The sequence below is a fragment of the Cuculus canorus genome, chromosome 1 (assembly GCF_017976375.1).
Source record: "Cuculus canorus isolate bCucCan1 chromosome 1, bCucCan1.pri, whole genome shotgun sequence".
NCBI classification, from domain to species: Eukaryota; Metazoa; Chordata; class Aves; order Cuculiformes; family Cuculidae; genus Cuculus; species Cuculus canorus.
In genome coordinates, this window is record NC_071401.1 from 93,873,809 (window position 1) to 93,896,226 (window position 22,418).

Here is a 22,418-nt window from a genome sequence, read left to right on the forward strand (position 1 = left end):
ATGGAATTCAAATCAGAACATTTTGTAAGGCAACGTGGAAGTTTTATACTATCAAGCTGTGCACAGTCTGTGACTAGTAATAAACTAGATACTTCTAGATTACTAAAATGTCCCTCAAGTTATAATTATAAATCAATAGGCATGTGTACAAAAGATTGGTGTCTCCATAAAGCGCCTGAAATTCAATATTTTTAGTCTACCGTGTCTTCTGAAAGTGCCTGCATATTTTATAATATATTCCCTGTGTGCTAAAAATTGTCTCTGTATTTTATGTATTGTTGTTTGTGGAGCTCTATTTGCAAACATAAGTAGCAGCTAGTACTGGAGATGATATACAGGCTGTACAACACGCCTGAAGAAAACAAATCTGAAAGCATACAAAGGCCTCCAACTATAAATTTCAGGGACACTGTAAGAATTTTTAACCTCGTGCTAATTCTGTTAAAAGAGTATACCATAGCTGTGTGGGATGCATTTTTATAGCTGTCAGGAAAGAAAGTAGCTCCAGACTTTGGCTAATATGCACGTTTTCTTGGTTGTGGTACCTATTTGTGTGAAAAACCTTTGTTTGTTTGAGTCAGTGGGATGTGCAGTCAGTGGGGTGTAATTCCTATTGCTGCTGTGTGTTGTCAATGGCAATCATCTTCCAGCAAGTGGTCCCTGAGGTAGCAAATATGGCTTGCTGGAGCACTTTCCAGCTCCCAGGTAAGACGCACAGCTGGAAGGTGACCTGGCTGCAGGGCCCTGACGTTTGACTGCTACAGCTTGGAGCTATCAGCAGAAAAGAAGGCTCCCACAAGTTTCCCAGATTTGGGGTCTCACTTCAGTTTATTCATTCAACAGCAGTGTCAGGAGATGCTCTTGCCCAACCACAGCCTGAAAAACAATTTCAGAAGCACAGCTGGTGCCCTCTGAAGAGCCTCAAGAACCAGCTAGCACGGCATGTAAATCTCAATGGGGACTCCCCAGCAGGGAACGCACCCTGTGGCTGACACAGGAGTCAGTCTTTTGGCTCATGGAATGTGTTGTCTTGCCCGTGGCCTCAACACAACAACATTTTTAATTAATGTGGAAGGATATAGATTAATTGAAGAAAAGCTTTTCTTCAGTTCTAAGTTGGCTGCTTCAGTATGATACCAAATAATATTGAACCTAAACTTAAGATAAAGGGCTTTGAGATAAACCACACTATAGTTCGATTCCTTTTCAAAACACACTCTAATGAAACAACATTTCCTGCTGGGAAACTACTGCCTCCATGTAGTTTTCAGTTTTGTACTGAGGAGTTAATTTTCTGGCAACCAGAAGGCTTGATAACCATGCAAGTGTACAGAAAGCCAAAGGTCCATGATTTTTCTCCCCAAATCACAGGCCGGTGTTACACTGGGCCTATCTGTCTCGTGCAATGAATAAGTGGATATTTGTTTGTGTTTAGGTTGCATTAAGCTACAGTAGTAATTAGGAGATGCCAGCGATACCAATATTGGTATCACGATCAGGTAGAGGTTTCTCTCAATCCATGGTTATTTCAAGGAAAAAAACAGAGATTCCACAATGTAAATTGCTTATATTTTCTCTGTATAACACTGTAGCTGTTTACATACCATGCTGTTGGTACAATTGCATTCAGTAAGAATGCATTTCAAAGCTCCTCCTCAACCAAACAAGACAGAAAGCATGTAGATGGCCAGAATTCGAAACAGTTTTGTATACAATTGCACCTGGCAGACTGTGAATTGATCTCAGGATTTGTTCTGACAGACTGACTGAAAATGCAACTAGCAGTTCAAAATCTGTCACATTTAATGGGATACGAAATGCTAAACATGCAAACCAACTTCTTTTTCCTGATACCAGGTTTCAAATTTCTTACTTTTGTTGCACAGATTACCACTGAAAGTAATTCTATATAGCAGCTTCTTTCAGCACTCAAAGAGCACCTGCATTGGTTCATACAAAAGATTAACATGCAAAACACTGAATAATTCAGAATGCTTTAAGTGGATAGAAAGATGAGCACAGTGAAAATACCTTGTTTTTCTGAAGAAGTTTGCCTTTTTGCAAAAAAAAAAATGTTATAAGCCTGAACTTTTTGTTATGAAATAATACAAAATTTCAGACAAGACATTTCAGCTAGAAATCATAATTAGTAGGTGGGGAAGGCATATATGGGATCCATGTGCCAGATCCGCTCTACTGACACGTTTCCCTAGCTAAGGCGTATTTCCCATGGTTGTTATCAACCCTATGCCAACAGCCACCATTTGCTCTGACCCAAGACGTTTGGATGCCAAACTCGACAGAGTAGAACAGAGACACTAAGCACTCAAGCAACACCTCTTAGAAGTCAGGAGTCTTAAATCTGTATTTTTCAGCTTAAGATTTTTGCATTTCAAACGAAACAGGAATTTTTTGGCACATAGGTGATTGTTTTTTATTAACACTCGATTATCAGATTTAAGACAAGCACCTTTAACAAAAGAATGTATTGAAATGAAACAAATTCATTTTTGATCCAAAGATAGTTTTCTTAGCCCTCATGAAAACTTCCCTTGATTTTATTACAGAACAGAAATTGAAAAAAATATTGTTGAACTTGGCTTGAGATGATCAGATCTACATAAAGTACATAAAAAAGGCAACAGATATTGGATTAACCAGTATTATTATTAACCAATTATTCTGAGCTCTCTTGCAGTTCCAGTCCTTGATTTTGCTGTGCATAATGCAATGTTTCTGTCTGATAGGAGTTTTGCTGATTTCCTTGGGACCCACAGCATGGATTCTTTTTCTTGCGGAGTCCCATCAAATTCATTGTTGCTGAAGTTAAGGCTGTCATTTATGTCCATTATTTTGCTAAGGTATCATATGCTACATTATAAAGGTTGTGATTTTATTTCATGACATGAGGAAAAAGACGAAAAATAACTTATAGCTTAAACTGACAGAACCGGTGTTAACCTTTCTGTGTTGCAGGAAGCCATCCAAACACATAAAGCATGACTGATAGAGAAATTTCCTGGAGAAGTACATCTTAAACAAGTGTCACATTCCTAATTTTCTTTGGGTTGATTGGATAATCAGTAGGTCTTTGATGCTGCACCTATGGGAAAGTAAAAGCAGTCACAGAACTAAAAGAAACTCTAGTAAAGCAGTCCTTCAAGGGTCTTCAGGAGGTTACTGTCAAAGCCTCAACCCAAAGCATTTATCTTATACAAAAATGAAATCTATAATCGACAACCCACTGAAAATCCAAATACAAAGGAAAGGATGAACAACAGAACAAAATAAAAGTTTCACATGCAACACACTGAGGTCAGTTCTGGAAATTTGTTAATTGGTCTTATGCTACCTGAGAAATTCTTGTAGATTCTGCAGTGTTTAGTCTTAAGCAAAACATGGTGTTGGGCCTTTCTCCTCTGGTTTTCTTAAAGAAACTGCCTGTTAAACCATAAGAAAAACTTACCATTCAACATTGCTTTCCAAGTACATTAGAAATTGCAACAATAAACATGCCAGTATTTAACGTATCTGAAAGATCGCTCTCAGCCTCTCGGTGTTTATCCAAGGCAGGCTTTTTTTTAAAGTTCCTATGACTAGTGTGATTCCACTTCCATCAACAGCAGCCTGTTTTCAAACCAGCCTCAGTGGAATCAGTGCAAGGCAAATGCTCAGCAGTTTTGAATACCCTAATCTCATTTGAAATCAGTGCCATGGATTTCCAGCCCTAATTACTTATGCACTTTTACAAAATATTGTTGCAGAGGAAAAGACAAAGAAAAATTCATTCTCAAATCCATTAAAGAAACACACGCTTTGCATATTCAAATGTGATCTCGCATAGATAATTTAAGAGTAGCGCTAAGGAATGAAAACTTTTTCCCAAGTCATGTATCTCCACATAGCTTCCTAAACGAAACACTACAGCTGAATGGTTTGCTCAAGCCAGCCCCAGTGCTGGTTTTATCTTCCTCCAAGTAAATGCTGTCTGCTGGCCACTGTTCCTTGCAACTTCCCCAGCTAGTCTCAAGCCCTCAGAAATTAATGTAAATTTTGCTGTTCTTCCCAGTGGAAATTTTATCAAGTCCAAGCTGGTTCCTAACTATTGACAGTCTTCCTGTGTTTTGTTTCTGGAACATTAATCATGTACAGTCTGTATTGCCTTGGTATTCTTCCAGCATTAACCATCTTAAATAATGCTTTTGGTACATATATTATTGAATAAGCCACAGAGGAAACTGTTAGATAACAAATGTGGACAGCATGTTTCCGGTATTTAATGAGTCTCAGCACCTCAAGACAAACCATGGGATAAATATAACTACCCTAGAAACATTTCATAAGACAGCTGCCTTCTGTTTTAAACACAACTCTCCTTCTTCCCCCTCTTCACCCCGTTATGTTGCTAGAACATACTGCTGTTTTCTAAATTTACCCTTCTTTACTGTTTATTTCTGCAGAGAGGAGAGGTGCTCTGGGAAGTAACAGGATTGACTGTCACTTCCGAAGAGACCAAGATCTCCCTGCTGCACTTCATTTCTTGCAGTCCAGCAAAAAGACCTTACCGGTACTCAACAGAGATATCAGTCGTTCATTTCCAGAGCACATCAGAAGTTTCTTCTGGTCTCTGTTGCCGTGGAGATTAATACACGATGAGATTTGCTCCATTTATGGCAGAACAGTTATTTGGCATTTCCCGATTGTTCAATTACAGTTCTGTTGTGGCAGGCTTTCTCACTAGGACAAAGCTTTTCAGAAGCTCTCTGCTACTGCTCCCACCGTAAATAACAAATGTATAAGGAGAGTGAAAAAAAAAATCTGAAAAAAAAAGCTGAAAGGCAAGCGCTATATTTGTGGAAAGCACTCATTCCCAGATACTGTGGACTGTCCTTTAAGTATAAAGTATACTGAACTAGCTGGCATACTGAGTAACTAGAAAGTTTCAGAGGGTATCTAAGAGCACCTCATTGAACATTGTCTCTGAAACTTCCTGAAACAGGTCACTGTTGGAATGTCATGTTTAGCAGAATACTGGTGTGAGCGTATTTCCCAGAACTTCTTACATAAGAATGCTGTACTGCACACAGATTTACTAAGGGAAAAAAGACACGTCCTCTGCTTGGTCTGGGTTTCAAAGCTGTTTCTTCCTCAGATTAATTCAGTGTTCTACTAGTCCTGTCAGTCCTAGTCTGAGGAAAAAAAATGGTTTCATTATTCATTACATCTTACACATTGAAGGGGAAAAACGCAGCTCTAGTGGTTCACTGCACAGTCCAGCATCACTCTAGCAAGTTTCTAAGGTGGTTCACTCTATCAGTAAGGTTGCAATATTGTCCGCATTTCTTTTACATAGTTTTAAATCTCTTTGTACTGTCAGCTTGCCATCTGCTTAACCGTGTATATTTGATAGTCACATGTTTCAAAGCCTGTCTGTTGACTTATCATCTGCCCGGGATGCCTTTTTATGGGGATTACAGTAAAGGGACTGTTATACTGGGAAAAGCTTTGCATAGTTTATTGTTTTGGTTGGGAAACAGATGTCCAAATCTTTCCAGCTCTTCTGTCAGACAAAATGAGAGCTAGCAATAGATGGATGAATCAGAAGATTAAATGAGTGTGTGTATCAGTTGATTTCAGAGTTGAATCCTTCAGTGATGTTTTGGATACAGATTTTCAGTCAATGAAAGAAGGACTTCTGCTATTACAAGCATGTTATAGTTATTTCTGCAACCCATATGACATCAGTCATATGAATGATGAACACACATCTGGCATTATGAAACAGGGCTCTGATCTTTAAATGGGTTTGACAGATGGCAGCTCCTCAGACACTGACGCTGTGGAAATGTGTGATAAACTGAAGGCTTTGCCTGCTATTAGCCAGCCAAAAAAAACTAAGTCTAACTGTGTCAGGACAAGTTGCTGAAATTAATGTGGTAGGAGTCCTTCCAAATGTGTCTGCATGCATCACACATTTGGCTGCTAGAACAAAAAATCAGGGAGGCATAGCTTTCTGCTTCTGAAGGTTATTTTCCCCCCTGCCCTCAGTTTTTAATTCTCATTCCAAATTCCCTTCATTTACAGTAAAACACCCACCCAAAAGTTCTGGATATCCTCAAACTAATTTGGATACACCATCGCTTCAAATAGCAAATTGATTCTATCCTGTCAACTATTTGTACACTCAGCACATTTCCCTGTCCATCAATAGACTCACAGCCTGGAAATTTCTTCTCATTTCTTTGAGAAGTAACTTCACTCTTCCCCTTCTTCCACACATAATTCAAAAAATACTGTAAATTGCACCTGCCTTTTCTATATCTGTGTCATCAGCATTTATTGTTCTCTTAATCAAGATAGGCTGACCAATGAAAATCATAACACGACATACTCTACAGCACATTTTATCAGTAAGGGTAAAATTATTTGCTGTCATTGGTTTATATTTCTATTTTATCAGCCTTTTAATTTGATGTTGATAACTTAATTTTTCTTCTCAAATAATCATCAGCATCAGAGCAGTTATATACAGTGCAATAAATGGATCTACAATTCATCATCCATTTCCTTCCCAGTATAAAACCACAACCACAACTAAATAATATTTCCAGTTAATAGAGTGTCATTTGAAGTAGTTAGGAAGCAAAAATAGAAACTTCCCCATTAATGGATCTATGACTCACTCCGTATTGGAGAGTGTGGCTGTGGTGGCAAGGGCAAGCCTCATGTCGCAGTGCTGAAGTCAGCTGAATTACACCAGGGATTAATCTGGCCCACTATAAATGAGTGCTCACTCTCTCTTATGAAATGGTCTTCTGATTTACCATTAAGACATTTATGGCATATTAAATGGGTTCATTATGAAGCTTGTGTAGGACACTGTCCAGTCCTGCAACATGCTGAGTCCCCAGAGCTCTTATTGTACCAATGGGACTTGAAAAAATGCAGTTCCTTGGAGGTGGCAGTCAGGACCTGATAGAACTGGCTGTCTGACCCTTGTTCAGTCTGTGGACTTGTTGTCTGTGGACTGCCCCAAGATCTGCTAGTGCCAGGGTAATGGTTCATCCCCTTCAGTTTTGGAAGGAGCTCTGCACAATGGTTTAGGGAATGAGAAACGATCCCCTGGATGGGCCTTGGTCCCTAAAACCCTTTTGGCCTGCAGCTCAGCCCTGGGACTAGGAGCAAACACCATTCTCCTCCTATTGCTGACAGTTACAAAAGATGCAATTAAACAGAAACCTTTAACTACTCTCCATTTGACTTTTTCTTGGCTAATGTAATCAGAATGAAGACCTTCCAGCACCCCTGACTGATGCTTCTGTCCTCCTCTTCCAGTGGCTGGTAATTTTTTCCTCAGCTCAATAATTTTGTTCAATATTCATCATTTTTTAAGAGTCTCATACAGCATTTCCCCCCTTCTTCTTCAATGAGGTATTAGTTTTTCCTAAGACGATTTGCCAGATCTTTTCTTCATGTTGTGAATTGATTAGTGCAATTACTAGTCAACATTTATCTTCTGTGAACATTTTGCAGTAGTTTCTGATCCAACGAATTTGAATGGCAAATAGCTGATCTAAGTGATTTTCTGTTTTTACCTTTTACAATAAGCACCAGCAGGTATTTTAAACTTTGCACCTGGTTGGGTCAATGAGCAAGGATATCTGAGGAAACAGCCTTTGATAAAAAGCCTCACTTAATCTCACAAATAATTTAAAATTGTGACTTTTACATAGGGAACAGGAGGGATCAAATTTAAAGCTGATACTCTCAGAGACCCAAGGATACTTCCTAATGCCTCTGGCCTCTGTTGAAACTTTCCACCTAGTTTTCTCCTGGGAGTGGGGGGAATGGGCAATATAGCAGGTACAATCACCTCTGCCCAGGCAAAAAATTACCTACTGCTATTTCCCTGCTTTCCATCTTGTCCCACATCCACAAGCTCCTTCTAATTTTAAATCTTCCCATTCAAACTTTGCCCATTTGAAACTATTTTCTGGCCTTGTTGCTGTGGTTAATCCTGATCCCATAAAGTGCCGAGGAAGCCAAACAGAAAACTTCTCTCATCTAGCAGAGGTGGAGAGACAAAGCTTTAGGTCTCCAGTCTCTGTGATTCCATCATTATATGGGCAACTCATTCCGTCCTCACCCAGCACTTGTGGGAGAACCTGGATTCTTCAGTCCTTCTTCTTGACCTCCATAGGAGCACTGCAAGGACATTTGCTCATTTTTCCTGATTATCCAGACAGAGAGAGAGAGGCAATTTTCTGGAGTCCAGCCCTTTATGACCTCCTTCACTATGGAAAAAATTCTCTGTATAACTCCACTTACTCCTGGGGTTTCTTACCCCTATTTCTCACAAAAATGTCCAGAATAATAAAGATAAAAACCTTTGGGAATGTTTCAAGTATCCAGGCAGAGAAAGCTGAGACACACAACTTTCTGTGCTTAGTAAATGCAGTGGCAGGAAGGCAGGTGGTTTCTGAAAAAAAATCATTTGATTCAGCACTAATCAGTGAACAGTTAAATGGTTTGCCATCTGATTTACTTGATAAGAAATATGTTATGATGAAAGAGCACCACAGTGTTTATTATGCAATTCATTGTCAACAGTGGTGATTGAACTTCGTTAGAATGCATCTACACTACTCTCTGTCAGAAAACCTCTATTATGCAGTTAACAGGAAAGGTTACAAATGCAAAAGAAAGATACTTTTTGTGTCTGGGAAATGTTTTTGCTATGTTTGTATACCATCCCATAGATTTTCAGCTGCTGTGTATACAAGATAGAGGCATAACAGAACACTGTGAGGCCCTGTTCAAACTGAGAAATAGTTTCCCTTCACAAGCCAGGGACAACTGGTTTAACAGAAATTGTTCAAGTTTATGCTGTACGCCTCTGATGGGTTTTAATGTTTCCCTAGCCACTGTGTGTCAAGGGAACTCCTAGGTCATATAATCTAGCATTTGACATGGAGGGCTTACATTTGTCTTTCAGTTTGAAGTTGGAGCATGAACCCAATGCTTATGAATGCAGTCTACTCACGGTCCTCACTCACGGCAATGTTGTTCTCATTGTGGAGCTGTTTGAGAGCACCCAAAATGGATCCCTTTCTTATGACACCAAACAGCTTGATGCCCTCCCAGTGCACGACCAGTGCACATCAACCATCAAAGACCACCAACCACCGGGCAGTAGTTATGGATAACTGAAGTTATTGTCTCCACCTGAAATGTGTATAGAGTGGATATAGGGTCCTTCACACAGGCTGTTTCGCTTCTCAGAGCAGGCTTCAATGTGCCGCATGCCTTGTGGAACGTAGCCGGTGACTTATAATCCTGTTCATAAGCATATCAAGCGCTGTCTGAAACTGTTGCTCAGGGTTATAGATTCACACTGAGCCCTCAATTCTCTTGTACATGCTTTTCAGCTTTTGTTTTAGTAGTGTTTGACAAGAAATTAATGTCAAATACGATAACTACCAGACACAAATACATCAGTATTATTGCTATTTTTTACTGTTATTATTTTGATCATTGTTTTAATCATTGATTGAGTACTTCCTAAATTGCATAGCGTGCCAAAAGAACTAGACACACTCTGCTATAATTTATATGCAATGTCATCCCAAGACAGGTTTCTGTATTGTACATGTTGAAAAAGCTCTTCAAATATAAATGAGTTATCACTGTGTTGAGGAGTGAACTCAGTATCACATCACTGTCACTTTCCCAAGGGAATGTTGGCAAAAACCATCATGGAGGTGCTAACTGTATTTTACAAATATATGGCATAAATTAAGATCCACATTGCTGTTGTGCTAGCAGCTAAGAGAGCCTAGCACCACCCTTCAGAAAGGAGGTAGCTGAGAGCGGAACGAATAGAGGATAAATGCTGAGATCTGCTTCTTTACATGCTATCCATGTGGAAAGGGGAAAAGCTCTAGGGTGGATGGCATGTTTGCTCCATGCTTTCAGTTCCATCATTTGCTGCTGAGATACCAAAGGTGTTTAAGGTCAATGTAAAGTTCCTGACTGAAGCAACTTCTGCAATGCAGAAGTGTAATTGGAAAATACAATCAAGAAATGATCCAGAGAACATTTATATTTATTTACTGTATCTGTACTGGATTTTGTTTGCAAAGGAACTTCAAACCCCACCTCCTACAGTGCCTCCATCTTATATCCACATCTCCTCCAGTCTGGCAACTGGTGAGGACAAAAACATTGCAAACTACTACTTTGGCAAAGGCACTTATGTAACAGAATTACTACATGCCCAGGACAAAGCAAACCTCCACACTATAATGATTTAATGTATAATATAAGCAGAGGTGAACTCTCAAAAGCCCAGCCAGAGCTACTGGGCTGGCAAGCCTGAGAGAATTAATCAATGGTAGTAAGTGGGCTTTGGGAGAGAGAGGAGGAGACCACAGACAAGGAATCCACAGCAATGCTGAAATCCCAGGAATGCTGAAAAGACAATTGGCTTTACTTATGGGAAGTCTATCTCAGCAAGGGCTATCCACCATACTGGCCAGCAGAAAGACCTAACTGACATTTGGATAGGAAAGACATGAAAGGCAATAGAAAGAAAAGAGCTTAAGGAGCTCTTTGTCAGAGTTTAAGGAGCATTTGGAAGGTGGTCTTAGTCATATAGTTTATTTTTATGCCAACCTGCGAGAAGCAGGGAAGTGGACCTGATGGTCCTTATGGGTCCTTTACAACTTGAGATATTCTGTGATTCTTTGATTCTATGTGAGGAAGTCTGTGACCTCACAACTTTAGCCTAGGAGCTAGGGAAGAAGATCTATCAAGGTGCTGAGGGGAACAAATGTGTGACAAAAGCTTCATTAGGCATTTCTTCCAAATATGAGATGGTGGTGTTTCTCCCTCAGCTCCTAATCCCACAAAAACGCAAGACTAACACTCAGGGCACTTATCCTTATAAATCAAATGTTCAAGAATGCTGAAGGGATCATTCCAGCCACCTAATTACAGCTGTAATTGACATATAAATTTCTACCTCCACCCAAAAAAAAAAAAGTTCAAGATAACAGCATTACAATTACCTTTGGTGCAGAACTGGTATGTAAATCTGCAGCAGGGACAGTGAACTTTGAAGACATTGGGGGAAGAGAAGTAACTCCTATAACAAGAATATGCAATATTACTGTTATTTGGTGTCCATCATGGCATGAACGACAAGTCATTCAGGAATGCAGCTAAATATGATATAATTGTGAGAAGACATCAGGACCTGACCCCATGTCAGACAGAGCCAGTTCCAGTCAGCTCCAAGACGAACATGATGCTGGCCAAAGCTGAGGCCATCAGCGCTGCTGGTGGCACCTCTGTGATAATGTATTTAAGGAAGGGTAAAAAATGCTGCACAACAGGAGCTGGGGAAGACGTGTGAGAAAACATAAGCAAAACAACCCAGCATAAACTGAGGTCAATGAAGAACAGAGAGGAGGACGTGCTTCAGGTGCCAGAATGGAGATTGCCATGCAGCCTGTGAAGAAGACCATGGTGAAACAGGTTCACACCCTGCAGCCATGGAGGACCACATTTCAGTAGATACCCACACTGAAACCTGTGGAGGACACCACACCACAGCAGGTGGATGTGCCCTGAAGGAAGCTACAGCCTGTGGAGAACAGGCTTCTTGCAGAACCTGTGTTCCCATGGAGAGAAGACCATCCAGGAGCAAGTTTTCTGGCAGAAACTATGACTGCATGGGGGACTCGTGCCAGAGCACTCCATACCTGAAGGACTGTACCATGGAAAGGACCTATGCTGGAGCAGTACTTGAAGTATTGTAGCCTGCGGGAAGGACTCCCGTTGCAGAAGCTTGTGAAGAACTGTCTCCCATAGGAAGGACCCATGCTGGAGCAGGGGAAGAGTGTGAGGAAGAATGAGACACTATTCATTATAGACTAACTGCAGCCCCCATTCCCTGTTTCCTTTCAGTGCTTGTGGGGAAGAGGTAGAAGGATCAGGAGTGAAGTTGAACCTTAGAAGAAGCGGGGTGAGGCAGCTGGTTTCAGTTTGAGTTTTATTTTACAATATCCTACTGTGTTACTAATTGACAATAAATTAAGTTAATCTTCCCCAAGTGGAGTCTATTTTGCCCATGACAGTAACTGATAGGTGATCTCCCTTTCCTTATCTTTGCCCATGAGCTTTGTCATCTTTTCTCGCCTTGTTCGGTTGAGAAGGGGGAGTGATAGAGCAACTTGGTGAACACTTGTTGGCCAGTCGAGGTCAATGCAGCACACTAATGAATAGGAAAGGAGCCCATCTAAACCCAGTAGAATCAATTTGCCCAGGTTTACTTAGTTTTCCTTTTCTTTTTTATAACTATGTTTTACAACATCACATGCTCTTGAAATCTTTCCACTTATTTCTTCAAAATTTATTTGTTAGTGTGAAAAGGATGTATGCCTGGATTATAGACTGTGCACAATAATTTTATGTCATTAAGTGTTTGATCAAATACCTTCATAATAATGTGGTTTTAAGTGCAAGTGGTGGGTAACAATTTGGTGGAAATTTATATTAGTTTTTGAAGAGTCTTTGTGCTTGAGGAATAGAATTTATAATGCCTTTGTAATTTATCAATAAAAACATAGTTCATGACCTGCTTTTTATTTCTTTTCTTCCTTCTTTTTTTTTATCATTTTTTGTTGGTGGAGCTGGGGTTTTTTGTTTTTACAGATCAACTGCAAAAAATATTACTATCATATGCAAATCTGGTACTCCCACCTTTGGCCCTAGAAGGTATTTGAAAGAACAAAAGCATTTAAAAAAAAAAAAAAAAAAAACAAAAAAAAAAACAGGACTAAAATTAAATTCAATTGCAAAGAACTTTGATAGTTTCTCAATATCTTTCAAAGACCATACTCTAGAAAACTGAAAATATTCTGAAGAGGTTCAGGCCAAGCACAAGTCTTTCACAAAGTACTGTGAAATCCTTTAATTTAATTACTTGACATATTGTCTAAAATGCCTGTGTTGAGAAGCAGTTTGACAATATGATTCACCAGCTTAGACTCACTTGGGATTTGTGCAGTGTTCCAGCGTTCCTCTGGAAGGTATCCCTGGTTTTCGCTACCATGCCTTTGCCTGTTTTCCAAATCACCATCATTTTTCTTCTTAGCTGAAACTTTTCTAGAAACAAAAATGCCTGTCATTAGAACTTCATTATGATATGAGAACTCTTAGGCAGCAGACTACAGAGAAAAAAAATATATATCTTACTTCTGGGAAAAAATAGGTGAAAAATTTACCTGGGCCTTCCAAGTAATTATTTAGTGCAAATCTTGCCCCATATAACTATTACCTGTGAAATTCTGTTTAGAAAGTCTCCATCAATTGCATTATCAGAAAGCAAGAAAATCAAATAATCAGTTCTTCAAAGGGTGACGACTGTTACAGATCATAGGTTTTTAGGAAATGAATTTTCATCTCATCTTATCACAGTCCTCTCCAGAACAGTCCCAGGTCCATCCTTGCCTAGGTTTCTGGTGTGGCAAGCACAAATTAATGGCAGGACTACAACAACCCAGCGATTTGTAGGGGAAGGGGGAAATATTCTCAGTTAGCAATATTTGTGGAAACTACTGCATTTAATTTTTTTATTTTTAGCAGCAATTAGTTTGCAGGTCTACAGAACTTCAGATGAGCATTACTGATCCACACATAAATCTGACAAGCCAGCTATGACTATGTGGCTTTTTTAGAAGATAAAAATGTTAGATATCATTAAGAAACCTGTCATGTTGCTAGAAGACAAGAGCAATTCTTTAGGAATACCACCTCCACATGTTACATGATACTGTATTACCTGCTTTATCTGATCCATAGATTTCAACAAGCCAGTGCAGTAGCCAAATTGAAAGCAGCTACAAAAAAATTGTGGGAGGTACAGAAAGATAGCCAGCCAAGTTAAAAGTAAATGTGGGAAGTAAAAAAAATATATCTTCAATCTTACTACTCCTTTGCTACTACTACAAAGCAGCTTCCAAAATCTGGACAATCATCATTCTTTTTATTGCAGGTAGGTTTCTTCCAAGAAAAAAATACAAAGCATTGAATCTATAAAATCTGTAAGTGACTGTAAATATTTCCTGTGATTTCAGTGTCGTTGTTTATAGACACTAAAAACTTTGCAGAACTGTCAACACTGAGTTTTTAAGTCTGAGCTAAGCTCTAGAGCCTGGATTTATCCTAGTACTCAAGTATTTGCCTAAGCATTTGCTTAAGTTTCAGAGTGCAGGCAATGTTTATGAGATCAGCACAACAACTCATGTTTACAGCTAATGGGAAAATAGAAGCTTTACTGTACTGAGATCTAAAAATAGATGTTTTGTCATAACGATATAATTCCATTTGCATAGACCAAATTCAAAGAAATAGGGAGAAAGTAATGTTATGCCCTATTCTGGACCTGTTCACCTTATCTGAAAGAAAGCACTGTGCAAACCTTCATCAGCCAGGCAGGGTCGTGGGAAAGACAAGGATGTAGCCATACTGGTCCCCACTGCTGGGCAGATGCTTCCCTGTGTGTTCAATTGATTTTGCCTTAGGAGGGTTGAACTTTGCAGAAGGCTTTTGGCAGAATCAAGTCAGAACCCAAAAAAAAAAGGCTTTGTTGCACTACGTTCACAGCAAAACCAACATGCAGGTAGTACCTGCCAGTGGCCTCTCATTCCCTGCTGATTTAGTTCTGCTCTATTCATATAGCTGCACTTGGTGAAACGATCAATTTAGCATCACAAACTAAGAAATCTTGTGGAAGTTTATGGAAGTTTATGTAGCATCCTTTTCTCAGGAGAAAATATTTACCAAATTTTGTCATTTTGTTTCATATCAATAAAATGCTGTATAAGTGGAAATTAGTCAACAGGCCTTCAAAAAAATTCCCTACAAGAGGCCATTAATGAAGCCAGGCATTACTGAAGTGCTAGGCAAGGTGGTGGAATGTTTTGTAAATTCATTAAGAGATGGGCAGCTAAAAGCCCTCCAAGCTAGGCAGTGTATGAATTTACAGCGCTCCCTAGGACCTTAAAAAAAATAACTGCAAATAACCCCTCTGAAGTTTCTATTACAGCCACACTGGTGCCAATAAATAGGATCTTTAATGTTGATAACCATCAGATCATGATTCCTAACATTTTCCAACTCAATGCAATAATGTATCAACAGCTTTGTACTCAAGTGCATCTTTGTACTCAAGTCCAGCAGAGAAGAACCTGGGGGTATTGTTGACAACCAGCTGAATATGAGCCAGCAGTGGCCCAGGTAGCCAAGAAGGCCAATGACATCTTGGCCCATATCAGAAACAGCATGGTCAGCAAGACCAGGGAAGAGACTGCGCCCTGTACTCAGCACTGGTAAGGCTGCACCTTGAATACCATGTTCAGTTTTGGGCTCTGAAGTACAAGAACCTCATTGAGGTCCTGGAGCATGTCCAGAGAAGAGCAATGAAGCCAGTGAAGGGGCTGGAAAAGAAGTCTTATGAGGAATGGCATGGGAACTGGGGTTGTTTAGCCTGGACATAAGAAGGCTGAGGGGAGACCTTATCACTGCCTACAACTGCCTGAAAGGAGGGTATAGAGAAAACAGTGTTGGTCTCTTCTCCAAAGTGATGGGTGATAGGACGAGAGGGAACAGCCTCCATATGTGCCAGGGCAGGTTCAGAATGGACATCAGGAAAAATTTCTTCACGGAAAGGGTTTTTGGGCACTGGCAGAGGCTGCCCAGGGAGGTGGCTAGGTCTCCATCCCTGGAGGCAGTTAAAAGTCATGTAGACGAGGTGCTCGCGGACACGGTTTAGTAGCGAACAAGTATGGTTGGACTCAATGTTCTCGAAGGTTTTTTTCCAAACCGGAGATTCTACGATCATCACTTGATTAAATGTTGCCACTCATCACCCGGGCAGCTTTATTTCTGTTCTTCGTTTCGGTCAGTGTCGCGGGCCTCAGGAGAGCCGCGGACACTGTGCCCCGCCCGCCCATCGACATCCCCGCGCGCCAGGCCCGAGCGTGCCGGGCCGCTGCCCCGCCGAGCGCTGGGGGGCGGCGACCTCTAGCGGCGGCCGCGGGCAGAGCACAGCGCTGCCGGAGTGCCTCTCCCGGCTCTCAGTTCTGCATCGCGGGGTCAGCGCCTGTGGCATTTTGAGTCGTTTCACCCAGTTTATTGTGAGAATAAGAGTTCTGAACCTGCTACGAGCTGTGGCCCTCGCTTGTCACCCCAAAAGTCATAGAATCATGTCATGAAGAACTGCTAGGTTGGAAAAGACCTCTGAAATCATCGACTCCAGCCATACCTGTCCGCTACTAAATCATATCCCGAAGCACTTCATCTGCCCGCCTTTTAAACACCTCCAGGGATGGAGACTCAACCACTTCCCTGGGCAGCCTCTGACAGTGCCTGAGAATTTTTTCAGTGAAGAAATTTTTCCGAATCATAGAATCATAGAATAGTTTGGGCTGGAAGTGACCTTAGAGCCCATCCAGTTCCAACCCCCCCTGCCCCTCCCACCAGACCAGGCTGCCCAAGGCCACACCCAACCTGGCCTTGAACACCTCCAGGGATGGGGCAGCCACAGCTTCCCTGGGCAACCTGTGCCAGTGCCTCACCACTCGCATCGTGAAGAATTTCGACCTTATGTCTAGTCTAAATCTGCCCCTCTCCAGTTTATACCCATAAATGTCCAATCTGAACCTCCCCTGACACAACTCAAGGCCATTCCCTCTCATCCTATCACCTACCACTTGGGAGAAGAGACCAACATCCACTTCTGTACAACCTCCTTTCAGGCAGTTGTAGGCAGTGATAAGGTCTCCCGTCAGCCTCCTTTTCCCAAGGCTAAGCAACCCCAGTTCCCTCAGCTGCTCCTCATAAAACTTGTTCTCTAACCCCTTCACCAGCTTCGTTGCTCTTCTCTGGACACACTCCACAACCTCATTGTCTTTTTCGTAATGAGGGGCCCAAAACTGAACACAAGATTCGAAGTGCAATCTCACCAGTGCAGAGCACAGGGGGAAAATCACTCCCGGCCTTCTGCTGGCATCACTGTTTCTGATACAAGCCAAGATGCTATTGGCCGCCTTGGCCACCTGGGCACACTGCTGGCTCATATTTAGCCGCTTGTCAACAAGGTCACCCAGGTCCTTCCCCAAGAAGTCAATCTCCTTCTTCATTTATTGCCCTCCCTTCCCCTGCTGCGTATACAGACTTCCTGGGAGCAGTGGGGAACGGAAACTGGCACAGCTTGCTCTCCATCCTGTGACACCCTGAGAGAGTTCAGTTAAAAGGATTCTCCCACGTCATGAAGCTTACCTTACTTCAGTTTGATACGTAGCTCCTGGTGGAAAAAAAACAAAAGGGGGGAGGGGGGAAGAATGTGTTTAAAATGCAGGAAAATAAAATGTGACCTACTAAAGAGCTCCTCTTAGAGCATGCACTACCACAGGGGTATCTCTCCTCCCCATTTACAAAACTGTGCAACATCCCTGTAGAAAAGCTTACACAGAAATTGGAAATTAGGCACACAGCACCGAAGGTATGCTTCAACAAAGAACCTCAGCTAAAGAACTAAAGCTCATTGAAAGTTAATGTACTCCTGAAAAACACTGGCCCTTTGCGATTAATGTGAATGGTAAAACTACCGAGCTGCTGATTACTTTGGAACCAATTTAGAAGAAGAACAGCAAGGGAAAGTAAGGAGTATCTTAAGGATTTCATGGTCGAGAGCAGGATCTGTCTCCTTACACTTCTAGTTACAGGTCTTTGCACTATGCTAGAGATGACATAAGTAGTAGATTTATAACTAATTTAAGATACTTTTTAGTGTATAGACCAACTGTGAAGGTCCACTTACCTTTCTTCTTTAGGCAGCAGTAGCGTACAACAACCACAATAATAATGATCAGAAGAATAATACCAACAAGTGAAAGCACAACTGCAAGTACAATAACCCATGTGCTTCTGCTGTCTTCACTGTAATCATTTTCTGTTAATTTAAATGAAGAAATATTGTACTATCAGAGCCTCAAAAATGTCATTTTCAGAATAATTACCTTTCCTGTGAGAAGCTATTGACTGCTTGTCGATTACTTAACAAGGGGTCCATGTTTTCCAAATGAGGGACTGTATGGGTCCCTCTGTATGGGTGGTGGTCAAGAATTTAAAATGTTTCCAAATGTAAATTCTTTATTGCAATGTAAACTTTCTGACTGCTATTTCTGGTCTGAAAAACACATGATTGCAATCTTCCAACCTGAACTTTATTTTGCAGATACGCTGAGCCTCCCAGCATCCTTTGGAGACATTTGGGTTTGGAACAGGGGTTAAGATTCAATTTAGATGGCTATACTGCAGATATTAAGTGTCTTCCCTAGGTATTTGGGGTTACAATTCATTTGGCCAAATATGTATGTGTCCCTTTGGATAAGATGAACAGCTCTGAAGAAGTGTCCACTTCTCCCCAAAGATCACCGTGGTAGCCCTAGCTGACTAGTACAGTGGGAGATCTCTAGTCTGTAGATATGATTTTCTGATTAATCTCTTCTGGGGGGTTTCTCTCACTGATTACAGAAGGTGTTTGATTTTGGGACATATTTGGTAGGGCATCTGTTATCCACTTAAAGAGCAGCAGAGAGCACTGTTTGGGAGCACACAGCTACTAATCAACTTCCCTATCAGCATTCTCACACATTAAATTATTCTCTTTTCTTTGTGTAATCTACAGAGTTCATTTAGGTGATTTCAAGATCACCTCTGTCTTGCTGAAATCGGTTGTTATGGCCAAACAGTTTTCCTACAGAACTCTCACATGTACATAACTTTAAAAATATTTTGTATTTCTCACATAGGTGGATGCACAAGGAAGATGTTGGTTCTGATTTTCAGGTCATCCTTCCCTTTGATTTTGACTAAATATTTCAGAAGCGCCTCTAATTTACTACCCTTTGAAAAGCAGCCCCCAAATAATTTTGACAGTTGTTTAGAAGCAAGCTTCCAATCCAAATTACAGGTGTGCAAGACATCCAACCTTGACAAAACCAATTCTGTTGCACTAGGTTTATGATTGTCATTTCCTCATTAGAGGTCCCAATTAATGATTGCTTGGCCACTTTCAGCAGAAAACCTCTGGAAAAGGTACACAGCTGCACAGTGCCAGGACTTTTCCCATGATATGTGCACCAGAGTATCTGCTGGTGTACCTATGATGAGGGATTAAATAAATCCTTTCTATCCTCAAACTTCCTTGGGTGTATATTTGGGGTTTGGAGATTTTAGACTGCAAAGATATGAGACCAGAGCCTCCTGCAAAGCTTGAACCTCTGTTAGGAGCCTACACTTGCCAAAACTCAATTTATTATGATTAAGCAATTTGTTCCAGTCTTCTCTAATCCTGGTGCTCAATCAGCAAAATATAAATTTCTTCTATTAGAGAAAAAAACAGTCAGTAATCCGCAAACCAGTAGTTAATTCTGTAGGCTGCAGTCAGTTACAATTACAATTGCTGTTAACCTTGTTAATAATATTTTTATCTGGAGTATTGCAACAAATATCTTTATTTTATCATATTTTGTTCCACAAAGCATGCCACAGGGATTTCAAGATGCCTAAAATATGAAAGACAGCTATTTAGCTGTAGGGGGAAGCTTAATTTTAGTGTAAATGGAGTGGCTAAACACATCTGCACTGGCCTATACCTCTGGATTGGCTGCCACACCAAGGTATTTTGCTTTCTGTCCAGTTCAGATTACATGCTAAGAGATGATCTACAAAGCTGAACACAAGTCTTTCCAGCACTTCAGCATTTTCGTTTCCTCACAGTTTTGGAGGGTCCAGAAAGAAATAGAAGCTGGGGCTAGGAGGTATGAATGCAGGAGCTGCCAGCTCAACACGCAAGTAGGAGTGCGAGAGAGATGCGCTAAGGCATGAGAGCATTAATCCCTCTCTAGCCTCATACCATATAGTGCTTGACGTGGACAAAGCCACTTCTTCATTCTAGATGGCCCATCCTCTGTTGCTCTCCAGACCTCTGGCTCCTCCCAAAGCTGCCCAAAACTTTACATGGGTTAGAAAGTTGCAGAAAAGGGAATTTTCCCTGGCACATGTTGGTATCCCAGAATAAATATGGGACTAGGAAGAGCTGCATCTCACTTCTTGGACACTTTGGAGCTTTCTGGCTAATTTAAAAAGCTAAGGATGTTCAGGCTTATGATAGATTTCCTGTCTTCATCTTCCACAGGTCAAAGTCTACATGAAGTCAACACTGATACCAAGGGAGCTTAGGCCCAGCTAAAGTACTCTGCCATAGAACCCATTTCCCAACAATAACTCTGTGCATGCATCCACTGGGATAACTCCAGAGGAGTTTCCAAATCTGTGGCTCAGCCAAACACCACTGTGTGAGGTAGTTCTGGAGGAGGATTGGCTGACACAAAAATGCATCATGCTGTATGAAAAGGTCTGAGATGGAGACTGATCTAGAGGTGCAGGAAGGTAAGATATCTATTGCCAAGGAGATGGCTGGCTGAAGAAGGCTCAGATTTTTTGTTTGCAGTTGTTATGAATGTACAGGTACCAAGCTTTTAAGAGAAGGCTGAAATTGATATTGTGGTCACTTTGCGAAGGACTCCTTGAATGTCTGAAGCTAGTCATATTCTTTCCTGACAACGGCTAGCTACGGCTGAATCTGTATATGAAAAGTCAGAGAACCTCTGAGTTTTCAAGTGTAGTATATACGTAATAGATCTTCCTGTATCGTAAATGCCATGTCTTTATTTCATTCTATTAATTTAAAGACTTGATATTCTCATACCCTGCAAATTGTCAGTGTCTGCTGCTGCACAATGATTTTTCCAAAGGGAAATGAATGATGGTCCTACACAATCACTAATTGTACACCAATTGTGCTTCATGACATCTGTTTTTCTCCTTTTCTGATTTACAATGAGTAGCTATGGAAACTGAGAGTGGATCCCTCAGTACTTCGCAAATAAGTAGGCAGGGGAATTTGTTAATTTCCTCAGGATGGTTCTGTTTTGCTTAGTCAGTAATTACAAGCAATCTGACAACAAAGAGGTTGTATTAAGCATGGTGAAATGACCTTTTTCAACTGCATTGCTAAGCAAATACTTCCAGAAAAAGGCTTGCTAATAATGACTTGAGCTTAAAATGAAAGGCACAGTTACCCAACCTCCTCTGTTGTTTATAAGTTGAAACTTATGTATACTAAACACCTCATCAATACACTGTAAGAGTGTCTTTTTATGTGTCATATTCACCCATTACAGAAGAATTATTTCATTAAGAGAAGCTGTAAGCACGATTACGGAAGTTCCCAATGTTCACTACTTCATAAAAAGAGTTGTAGATTCGAGGCCCTATTCTGTATGGAAGACAGTTAAGGAGGCATAGACCCCTGCAAAAAATTCCATGTAATATGCACATTGCCCATACCACAGGATAAGATTAATAAAAGGAATGTCACTGCAGGGTGGACTATGTCAGTGTACCTACGCCTACTCCCTGCCATGCAGTTATCGCACCAAGTTTAGTTTGCCTTGAGACTCCTCTACATAGCTGCTGAGACACTTGGCTAGTTCCAGCAGAAAAATGCTCTTAAGGGCAGTACTGTCTCCCTTGGCTGCATTAAACACTGCTAACCCTCAGGAAGATAATTCCTCTTACTTGCTCGTACTGTGTTGTGATCTGGAAAGAAAAATATTTTTCATAGAATTCTGTTAGATTGTGAAACAGATCTGTAGTGATAGTTCCCCTTGCTTTGTTCCAAGCTGGCAGTGCAGATAAGATGAAATCACCCTTTTTCCTGATGAACTTCCAAGTACTGTGAATGTGTTAAATTATAGAATTTTATTTTCATAGGATGTCAGTTAGGCCAAAGATTAGCAGCATTACAAAACAAATGTTGACAACCTTAGCAAAAACACTTAGGGTTATCAAAGGTCTTGCTAATTGTTCTCAAGAGATTTGCCCAACATCCAGGCTTGTATTAAAGTGACCTTGAATTTCCTTAAATAAAAGGCAATAAAAAGCAAACAAATGCACCGTCCAAAGATTTCAACATATGTTGCTGCAGGACAATTTTTACCTTCCTCTAAGATATGAAAGAGGAATATGTTCATTCTAAGAAGAAGAACAAAGTAGACTTTGGGATAAGGCCCATGTGGCTTCTTCTTATGATTCTTGTTCTCTAATGGATGAATACACCAAGTACAAAGATTGTCTTATAGCAGATAAGTGATAGGTAAAAGTTAAAGAATTTCCTACCATAAATGTTACACTCTGCAAGTAGATGCCAGGCTCAGTGCAGCGCTGAGGATGTTAACACCATGTTACAACAGGTCCATCACTTCCAGACACTGTTCACACGG

At 40.7% G+C, this 22,418-nt stretch overlaps 1 protein-coding gene across 3 annotated transcripts in view; it reads right to left on the minus strand.

Moving 5' to 3' along the window:
* Window positions 1-1,129: 1,129 nt before the first annotated feature.
* Window positions 1,130-22,418, minus strand: part of IGSF5 (immunoglobulin superfamily member 5) — a 35,302-nt gene continuing 14,013 nt past the window's right edge. Inside the window, exons 5-9 of one of the 3 annotated variants that reach the window (XM_054056172.1) lie at window positions 17,888-18,019; window positions 17,347-17,371; window positions 13,058-13,170; window positions 11,070-11,146; window positions 1,135-3,103 (exon numbers count right to left, since the gene is read on the minus strand). In XM_054056172.1, the coding sequence (XP_053912147.1) occupies window positions 3,035-3,103; window positions 11,070-11,146; window positions 13,058-13,170; window positions 17,347-17,371; window positions 17,888-18,019 (416 nt within the window). In that variant the 3' untranslated portion in view covers window positions 1,135-3,034. Of the gene's footprint in view, window positions 3,104-11,069; window positions 11,147-13,057; window positions 13,171-17,346; window positions 17,372-17,887; window positions 18,020-22,418 lie in introns of all 3 variants that reach the window. The other 2 variants (XM_054056173.1, XM_054056174.1) reach the window with 2 other exon arrangements.